Source organism: Gymnoscopelus braueri (assembly GCF_963280865.1).
Source record: "Gymnoscopelus braueri genome assembly, chromosome: 20".
Taxonomy (NCBI): domain Eukaryota; kingdom Metazoa; phylum Chordata; class Actinopteri; order Myctophiformes; family Myctophidae; genus Gymnoscopelus; species Gymnoscopelus braueri.
In genome coordinates this window covers 14,196,090-14,206,852 of record NC_137622.1, presented here as the reverse complement: position 1 = coordinate 14,206,852, position 10,763 = coordinate 14,196,090, and the positions used below count along the sequence as shown (strand labels likewise).

Genomic DNA, 10,763 nt, shown 5'->3' with positions numbered 1-10,763 from the left:
AGTAGTAGGGGGAGGCTGCTGGAGCCTGGACTGACTGATAGAACTGCACTGACAGGAGCCTACCCTTAACCCTAAACCTGACCCCAACCCCAACCCTAAGTTCTGTGAGTGCAGACTGCAGAGTGTAGTAGTTCTGTCAGTGAAGGCCCGTCCTGGTCTGCAGCGACCCATACATAACTGGAGGAACCAGTCTTGTGATCATGTCATGTGCACTAGTGGATCTATTCAGGGGATGGACAGGTGACCATCCATGCATGCACGTACACAGGTGCCATGAAAAGCATACATTTCCTTTCTACTGTCTTGCATAAACTCAAGGAATTATTGTACTCCAAGCTTTCTTTTATTTGTAAAGCACATTTATGATTCAACTTATAACAAAAGGCATAAAAAGGTTCAAGGTTTTTATTGCAACAAATTGCAGGGAGCGGAATTGATGAGTTTAGAGCCTTCTAAAAATGGACAAATAAAAAAAATTCAGTAAGAACTTAGAAGTCAAAATAAATAAAACGCAAAAAAGCAATGCAAATAGTATTATGTTGCAAAACAATCTCAGCAGCGTGCCCACTGGCGTCTGTGTCATATAGAAATAATTATCAATAGATAGATACATAAACCTGACTGACAATCGCAAACACAAGCAGTGTTTTAAAAAAAAATTGGTTGACTGCCAATTTATATTGACCAAAGGACCAATTCAGTCTAGGTTGAGGATCAGTTCATACATTTATAAATCATTCTTTAAATAGTAAAAAAAACAAAAAACTATTAAGGCATAATGCATGTGTGTTAAATAAGGGCGGTCCCTGGCAGGGCAAAGCAGATGTTCCCATGACATCACCTGAGGGTCAGACTAATGATGACAAACTTGAGGTGCATTACATCCCATTTTATACTTTTTCGTACATTGGAAAAATTACAAAATTAAAAAGCCTGGTCAACACCGACAGAACTCCAGCAGGTAATCCTGTAAGTAGGTGAGGAACTCTTCAGTGTGAAGGGGCAGAGCTTGGCCAATGTCACCCTTAGACCTGGACAGGAAAGACTCCACTGCTTCCTTAACTGCAGCCCTGGACACTCCGTCATGCGCCCCCTGGAAAGTGGTGCAGACATTTCCCATTCGCTCGATGATCGGGCAGCGCAGGTTGCCTGGGGTGATAAATGGGCAGAATTTAGAGCGTGTTTTGATAGAGCTGATATACACAGTGTCTACACACGGTCTTCACCTTTCATCACTTGGTTGTAGCTGAGCAGCAACATCCAGAGTAGTTGGACCAGCTCATCCCATCTCTGCCACCTCTCTTCTTCACCCTGGAGAAGAAGAAAGAAGAAAACACAAATATACCATATTGTATTTGGATAAAAATGTCTTCTAAAACATCCAATTAGATGTATCCATACACAGATTTCCGTGACAGTGGAAAATAATCTCTTCTTTGTGTTCATTTTAGGGATTCATTCTCAGAGAAAACCTAAGCCAGAACTGCAATTTCTGTGAAAGGGTAATGTTATGTCATGACTATTACCTTCCATGTACATATTTACCTATATCCATATGCTGCTCATAAACTCTATATTGTATATTATTCTATCCTTTACTTCAACGTATACTGTCCATACATTTATGAGAACATACTGTGTGCTCATATCAAATATGAACATATTCACTGTAATTAACCAACCTCACAGAGATAAATTACTCATATGTGCAAACAATCAGTACCTGGCAAAATAAAATAATTGTGAATTGTGATAAGACATGGCCTCCTGCTAAGAAGTGTGGTCCCCCGATATTCACCATAGCTGGAAGAGTGCAATTCTTCATAAAGTGAAGCAGAAGGCTGAGGGACATAGGCAGGCGGGTTTTCACTCGGCAGGAATAGTCCAACAGACGTTCCAACAGCTTACATCTCAGCAGCTTACTCTGCAGGCTCTCCAATAAGAGCATCCTACAGTATGTCATAGCAACAGACAGAGAGATAAGAGAACTCTAGTGAAATACAGGATCTGTAAGAGCACAATTGATTATATGGCACGACTTCTCTAAAACTCTTCTCAATGTTGCTTCATTCTCAACTTGCCTCTCTCCCTCACCTGTGTACTCGTCTCTCTCTCACCTGTGTACTACTAGTTGTCTCTCTCTCACCTGTATACTTGTCTCTCGCATCTGTATACTTGTCTCTCTCCCTCTCACCAGTGTTATTGTCTCACCAGTATAATTGGTTCTCTCCCTTACCTGGGTACTTGTCTATCTCCCCCTCACCTGTATACTTGTTTCTCAACCCTACCTGTACACTTGTCTCTCACCCCCACCGGTGTACTTGTATCGCTCCCACACCTACACACCCCCACACACACCTCTCTCTCCCCTGTGTACTTGTCTACCTCACCTGTGTGCTCGAAAAGGTACAACGCTGATGAGATCTTGGAAGAGTTCCTGTGCCACCTTGGCAGAGCAGAGTGTTGGAGAACGGTCCACTTCCAGGGCCAGAGACAGCATCTTTTGGAAGATGCACACCATCCTGCAAGTAACAAAAGAACCCCTGTGCTGTTTGCATGGTAAACACATTGCATGCGCATCATTTACTGAGGAGCTGATGTGGGCCAGATCTTACAGGTTGAAGTTTTCAATGTCAGGTTTTATGTATCATCTCTGTCGGGTGGAAACCTCATATGTCCAAAACTGTTACTTAACCGTTACTATTCAGAATTCAAATTCAAAAATAGCAGATCTACAAGCTCGAGCTTGCAGATCTGCCACTTTTGAGTGACGCGGTGGTACGATCAAGGAGGACGTTAATTTACGGGAAAAAAACATGAAAAGTTAAAATATGATAGATAGAAGTTTTCTACCCGACAGCAACGATATATGAAAAGACACAGATATGCTGTCCCTCAGCTTTATTACAAACTTCTTCCACACCCAGTCTCTTGGTCTTACAGTGTAAGATTGTATTGTATTTATGAAAAGCAATCGCCAGGCTTCAACTTTTCAACTTTATTGTCTCATCACTGGTTTACAGGTGTAACTCTAGTTGAGTCTGAGTCAGAGATTTTTACTTGGGTATTTGTATTTCAGTTCTCTTTCTTTACATTGTATCTGTTTTGATCCAACACCCGTCAAAATGTTTGGATGTGAGTGCACCTCTCGACTGCTATACGCATTCTAGGTCTAACAGTGCATTTGCTCTGGCCAAACACCATGCATGATTATTATACAAACAAATTGTAATAATCTGGACCTTGATCACAGCGATTCAGCCATAGGTGGTGAGGATGGCCACACATCACTGCTTGGCATAGGCATACTGACTTATGTGTGTTGCCCAATAGCCAGCTACCACTATCGGACAACAGAAATATATAATCAAACAAATAAAAGATTAGTAAAATTAATCTTTTTTTTTTTTAAATATCATGAGGTGGTTTACCTGATATGTTCATCTCTGCTGTCTCCATTTGTCGTTGATTTCTCGATGGCAGCAAACAGCCATTTAATGACATCTCTGGAGAAGTAAAACAAATATTCCCTACTTGTGTCATAGCAGATAAAACACAAAACCTACAGATGTTCATGTCTCTTTATTTTCTTCCGTATTTAACTTTGTTAAATGGTGCATCCTGGTCTCCAAACTCACCTGACATGAGAGAACTTGAAATCACACGACAGGGTGTCCTTAACTATAGACTGCTTGAGACCAGAGCGACTGAGTCTGGCTTGAAAGTCATCCTCCAGAGTTTTTAAGACATACTCAAGGAACATACACACAACAACACAGCGCTGGCTCTTGGCATTGTTCTGATGGGAGAGCAAGGAACATAGATCAGGATGTATCATTTTTACTGTAACCACACAAAGGCTGTCCAGTGTCTCAACTAGGGATGGGCATTAAGAGTATTCACAAAAAACACCTAAGTGAAAAAGTGGGTAGATTTCTTTAAACCGATATGATTCATTGCACAGCATCAGCTCTGATTTGGTGTCTGCACAGTAGAGTACTGTAAAATCCTCAGTCCATTTAACTCTGAGTGCACATATGGAGCCAAATGGCCATGTTGAGAACCAGAAGGCTAGGCCAGGGGTTCTCAACCTTTTCAGGCCACGACCCCAAAATAATTATATTATTTCCCGCGTGCATGCGCGCGCAGCTCGCGTGCATGGGGGGGGGGGTCCCGTGCGCGATTTTTTTTTGCGGTTCTGGGCGGATTGGGTACGTTTTTTCCCGGTTTTTGGTTACTTTATTTCGGTGTTAGGGTTAGGTTATTTAATTATAATAGGTTATTTGATAATTATTAGGGTTAGGGTTAGGGTTTCTAATGTTAATAATTAAATATTTGTATCTTGAATTTAGTAAATTAACTGATAACTGTTAATTAATAATAACATTAAAAAATATTCTGTTAAAAAAAAAATATATATATATATAAACTTTTTTTTTCTTCACATTCACCAAAAGATCTGGCGACCCCCCCAAATTATTTGGCGACCCCCCTGGGGGTCGCGACCCCCAGGTTGAGAACCACTGGGCTAGGCTATGCGCCACCCACCTTTCTCAGATCTGCTTTAGCTAAAGGCTCAAACTCTTGGTCCACACTGCCAGCTGACAATATATGTTGACTGACTTTTGGCAAACAACACCGTCGTACTACAAAGTATAAATTAGTTACATGTATTGCATGTAAATATTTTATTAATAAACTGGACTATGTATTGAGATTCCAATCTCTGAAGAACTTTACCACAGTGCTCATATTGCCTGCTGTGCTATAAAATCCCCAAAATGTGGGGACTTTTTGTTAAATATTAACTAAGAATTTGTTTTGGTGTAGCCTACTTTCTTTCAAAAATAGACAGCCATCGTGCCAACTGTTTGATATTCTCAACCTTATTGATTTCAGTTTCTGTACTAGAATATAACCATGGGTATCGTTACATTTGCATGATCTGGATTCTAATCTGCAGTCATTGCCTAAACTGAACAAAACATTTACAGATGAGGGCACAGACTGTGAAAAATGTGATTACTATGTACGTTGAACGAATACCGATGTCCAAATTGAGTACTCATGCCCATCCCTGGTCTCATGTCCTAAAACTGTTAATGTCACAAGTCGAACCTGATTTGCCATGACTGAAGTCAACAACTCCCAGTCCCAAGGAACAGTGGTTGTATTAGCCATGTGGTGTCTGGAATTGGAAAAGCAGAGTTAGTCTTTGACCGCCAACACTGTAAACTTTAAAGAGTAGGAGAACAGACAAAGAGGAAGGAAGGAATGAGGAGATGAGACAAAGAAAGGAAGGGAAGCTGTTCATTCATATCCACCCTCTTCACAAAACGGATGCAACAATCGATCATCTTTTTTTAAATCCATAATTGTAGCGATTATCCATTAAAACCCTCCGTGTCATTTTAGATTTGAGCTATAAATATAGCAACATACGTTTTTTAGAAAAAACTTAGGATTTAGAACAGTGGTTCTCAAAAATGGTAGATATACAAGCTCACAGCACGTTACGTCGTGCCGAAATGCAAGCTTGTACATCTGCTATTTTTGTCTCCACCGGAGGTGGAGAGTATGTTTTCGCTTCGTCCCGCCGTGTGTTCACCTCCCTCCTAGCCAAGCTAACATTGGTCAAGCTCCACGTGACACGTGTCAATATGTTGACACCAATGCCTTTGATTGGCTAGAGGGACGCATGACGAAATAAAATCCTATAAATAGGTGTGTCACTTCAAAAAGCCATTTATGTTTTTGAAGTGAGGTAAGACAGGATCAATCAGTCTTGATTGGAACAGTACCTTCCAGTACAAATCACCCGTCCGTGCGTGTGTGTGTCCCTCTGAGAACACCTAACATTGGTCAAGCAAAGGCGCAGAAGGCCAAAGCTAAGAAAGCATACTCAGCTACAACAGTAACACAGAAGAGGACTATAGAGTTGAATTGATCCCACAACAAGGCCGAAGTCTTAATACTGTAACAATTGGCCACCTTGATCAAATACATTATGTAGCACTAGAGAAAACTGACATAGATCAAACACACCAATTAACTGCTGAAACTGTTCAAGACAATGAAGATGAAGAAGAAAGAAGACAGACAAGCATTTGAACAAACCAGTCAATTACGACGACTCCCATATGACACATTGCTTCAAGAAGAACATTTTTTAGATGCAGACACTACAGTACATATTCAGTCGCCCCTGCAGAACACCAAAAACCACGCGCATTCTACCAAGACGACCCGTTCTACCAAGACGACCCGTGCGCACGGGTCTGCTGGCGGAGACTTGTGCTCCGAGGAGCACATTTTCTAGTTGAAAATGTTTTGAAAAATCTTGAATAATTATATTATATATTTTTTAACCCAAATCTTCTCTTTTGGGGGTCCCTGGCACAAGACATTTTCAGATGGGGGTCCGCGGCCAAATACTGTACATATCATTTTGGCTGTCTTTGGCACGAAAATGTTTGAGAACTACTGAATTAGAAGGCATTTGTAGAATCGGCCTCGGGTCTTAATGGGTTAAATCGATCGCTTTGATCAACTGCTGCACCCCTACGTCACACTGCCTCACCTCTGTGTCCTCATCAACAGACTGAAGGCCTGCACACACAGGTGATGTGGCTGCCTGGGCTCCAGCAGGATGCCACGGAGCAGGTGGGAGGTGATGTCCCTGGGAGGGTACACACCAGGCTGGAGCAGGTCAGACAAGAACTGCAGGGTGCCCACTGGGAAGTTCTCCTCGATCGTACTGTAAACCACGCTCAGGCTCTGCCGGCACAGCTCCTCTGAAGCGCCGCCAGTGCCTTCGTCACCCTGCTCCTCCTCCTCAGCAGCCTACGTGAAAGACAGCATGGTCAGTGTTCATTTCGTCGACGAGTAGAACTATGACGAAAAATGTTCGTCGACTACCTTTTTTCACTGACGAAAGCTAAATAAAAACTAAGCTATGATGAATATATATATATATATAAGACTAAATATATTGACAATTTCGTAAACAAATAAAAACTAGTTAGGGAGGGACTAGTGGAGATTTTTAGTCGACTAAAATCTTATATTTAGTCGACTAAAACTAGACTAAATCTAAAACATTTCAGATGACTAAAATATGACTAAAACTAAATGACATTTTATTCAAAAGACTATGGCTAAAACTTAATCCAAATTTGCTGTCAAAATTAACACTGGTCATGGTAAACAAACAGGAAAAACATTGTATTACAGGGTCATTTGGTTAATATGCATCAGAGAAAATCAGATGCATCAAAAAATGAGCATGTCACTAACCAAGCTTAGAGCAGGTCCGCCCATGATCTTCCTGAGAGCAAGAGGGCAAACGAAATGTCTGTCTACATCAAGCTTTCTTTCCCCATGTTTTTCTTCTCCATCTCTCCCCTCTTGCATCTCCACATGCATTGGACTGTCAGGCCTTGGATCAGCACTAGACGCCCCAGTCTCACATCCCTCATTCAAGTCCTCCGTTCTGGGCACCGACAAGGGAGGATCACTTAGAACAGTGTTGCTCAGACAGTCTGGGATGTTCTTTATCAGACACAACTCAGCAGGCTCACCGTTAGGTATGTCTGTGGAGGAGGTGGTCCTGTTTCCTGGGCTCTTAACACTATCACAAGGAGATGATGAACTTGTGCTGGGCTTCGAGTTGGGACCAGGATGCTGGGAAATGGGAAGGTCCAAACCCAGCATAGGGAATTGTGGGTCAGAGGGGTTTGTCACATGGCTTATTGTAGCTTCTGATGGGTCCAACTCCATTCCCACCTGTTTGGCTCCAGAATCAATGGTAGGCGTAGACTGGACGGAATGGCCGAGATCTTTTTGTCTGGAAATCTGTACTTCTTCAGACGGAAAGGGAGACGTCTCAGAGGTTGGTGCTTCTTCTTTAGACGGTAGGGGAGACATCTCAGAGGTCTTTGCTTCTTCTTGAGACAGACAGGGAGACGTCTCAGAGGTCTGTGCTTCTTCTTGAGACAGACAGGGAGACGTCTCAGAGGTCTTTGCTTCTTTAGACAGACAGGGAGACGTCTCAGAGGTCTGTGCTTCTTCTTGAGACAGACAGGGAGACGTCTCAGAGGTCTTTGCTTCTTCTTTAGACAGACAAGGAGACATCTCAGAGGTCTTTGCTTCTTCAGACAGACAGGGAGACGTCTCAGAGGTCTTTGCTTCTTCTTCAGACATACAGGGAGACATCTCAGAGGTCTTTACTTCTTCTTGAGACAGACAGGGAGACATCTCAGAGGTCTTCGCTTCTTCTTGAGGCAGACAGGGAGACGTCTCAGAGGTCTTTGCTTCTTCTTGAGGCAGACAAGGAGACATCTCAGAGGTCTGTGCTTCTTCTTGAGACAGACAGGGAGACATCTCAGAGGTCTTTGCTTCTTCTTGAGAGAGACAGGGAGATATCTCAGAGGGCTTTGCTTCTTCTTGAGGCAGACAGGGAGACATCTCAGAGGTCTTTGCTTCTTCTTGAGACAGACAGGGAGACATCTCAGAGGTCTGTACTTGTTCTTGAGACAGACAGGGAGACATCTCAGAGGTCTTTGCTTCTTCTTGAGACAGACAGGGAGACATCTCAGAGGTCTGTACTTGTTCTTGAGACAGACAGGGAGACATCTCAGAGGTCTTTGCTTCTTCTTTAGACAGACAGGGAGACGTCTCAGAGGTCTTTGCTTCTTCTTTAGACAGACAGGGAGACATCTCAGAGGTCTTTGCTTCTTCTTTAGACAGACAGGGAGACGTCTCAGAGGTCTTTGCTTCTTCTTTAGACAGACAGGGAGACATCTCAGAGGTCTTTGCTTCTTCTTGAGACAGACAGACAGACATCTCAGGGGTCTTTGCTTCTTCTTGAGGCAGACAGGGAGACGTCTCAGAGGTCTTTGCTTCTTCTTGAGACAGACAGGGAGACATCTCAGAGGTCTGTACTTGTTCTTGAGACAGACAGGGAGACATCTCAGAGGTCTTTGCTTCTTCTTGAGGCAGACAGGGAGACGTCTCAGAGGTCTTTGCTTCTTCTTGAGATGGTAGGAGAGACATCTCAGAGGTCTTTGCTTCTTCTTGAGACAGACAGGGAGACATCTCAGAGGTTTGTACTTGTTCTTGAGACAGACAGGGAGACATCTCAGAGGTCTTTGCTTCTTCTTGAGGCAGACAGGGAGACGTCTCAGAGGTCTTTGCTTCTTCTTGAGATGGTAGGAGAGACATCTCAGAGGTCTTTGCTTCTTCTTGAGACAGACAGGGAGACATCTCAGAGGTTTGTACTTGTTCTTGAGACAGACAGGGAGACATCTCAGAGGTCTTTGCTTCGTCTTGAGACAGACAGGGAGACATCTCAGAGGTCTTTGCTTCTTCTTGAGACAGACAGGGAGACATCTCAGAGGTCTGTACTTGTTCTTGAGATGGTAGGGGAGACGTCTCAGAGGTCTGAGCTTCTTCTTGAGACAGACAGGGAGATGTCTCAGAGGTCTTTTCTTCTTCTTGAGACAGACAGGGAGACATCTCAGAGGTCTGTACTTGTTCTTGAGATGGTAGGGGAGACGTCTCAGAGGTCTGAGCTTCTCCTTGAGACAGACAGGGAGACATCTCAGAGGTCTTTGCTTCTTCTTGAGACAGACAGGGAGACATCTCAGAGGTCTGTACTTGTTCTTGAGATGGTAGGGGAGACGTCTCAGAGGTCTGAGCTTCTCCTTGAGACAGACAGGGAGACGCCTCAAAGGTCTTTTCTTCTTCTTGAGACAGACAGGGAGATGTCTCAGAGGTCTTTGCTTCTTCTTGAGACAGACAGCGAGACGTCTCAGAGGTCTGTGCTTCTTCTTGAGACAGACAGGGAGACATCTCAGAGGTCTGTACTTGTTCTTGAGACGGCAGGGGAGACGTCTCAGAAGTCTGTACTTGTTCTTCACATGGTCGGAGAGACGTCTCAGGGGTCTGTACTTCTTCTTGAGATGGTAGGGGAGACGTTTCAGAAGTCTGTGCTTGTTCTTGAGATGGCAGGGGAGATGTCTCAGATGTCTTTACTTCTTCTTGAGACGGTAGGGGAGACATATCAGAGGGGACGAGTGTGGACAAACTGAAGCCACTAGCCTCTGCCTCATGGGAACTGTGATCTCTTGACAATACTGAACAGTGGGGGCTTTGCAGAGTGAAAACATCTACTGGTGACTGTGTGCTTCCTGGCGCCTCAATAATGTCTACCCGTCTTCTTTTCCGAGGACTTTCAACCACCTTTAACAACTTATCCATTGAAATGGTCCTAACCCTCGACTTAGAACTTTGATTGACTGCTTGACTGATTGATGTTCTTGTTTTCTTTGCTTCTTCTTGAGACAGACAGGGAGACATCTCAGAGGTCTTTGCTTCTCCTTGAGACAGACAGGGAGACATCTCCGAGGGCTTTGCTTCTTCTTGAGACAGACAGGGAGACATCTTAGTGGTCTTTGCTTCTTCTTGAGACAGACAGGGAGACGTCTCAGAGGTCTTTGCTTCTTCTTGAGACAGACAGGGAGACGTCTCAGAGGTCTGTACTTGTTCTTGAGATGGTAGGGGAGACGTCTCAGAGGTCTGAGCTTCTCCTTGAGACAGACAGGTAGACATCTCAGAGGTCTGAGCTTCTTCTTGAGACAGACAGGGAGACATCTCAGAGGTCTGTACTTGTTCTTGAGATGGTAGGGGAGACGTCTCAGAGGTCTTTGTTTCTTCTTGAGACAGACAGGGAGACATCTCAGAGGTCTGAGCTTCTTCTTGAG

At 43.6% G+C, this 10,763-nt stretch overlaps 1 protein-coding gene across 1 annotated transcript; it reads right to left on the bottom strand.

The window, feature by feature from the left end:
- Positions 1-396: 396 nt before the first annotated feature.
- On the bottom strand, positions 397-8,448 carry LOC308075499 (uncharacterized protein). The gene is made up of 9 exons (XM_080415408.1): positions 7,297-8,448; positions 6,581-6,843; positions 5,119-5,188; positions 3,639-3,799; positions 3,432-3,506; positions 2,391-2,522; positions 1,799-1,949; positions 1,227-1,311; positions 397-1,149 (listed from the first exon to the last, which is right to left on the bottom strand). Exons 1-9 carry the CDS (start codon positions 8,380-8,382, stop codon positions 938-940), a joined length of 2,235 nt encoding a protein of 744 aa, XP_080271534.1. The 5' UTR covers positions 8,383-8,448; the 3' UTR covers positions 397-937.
- Between the last annotated feature and the right edge of the window lie 2,315 nt (positions 8,449-10,763).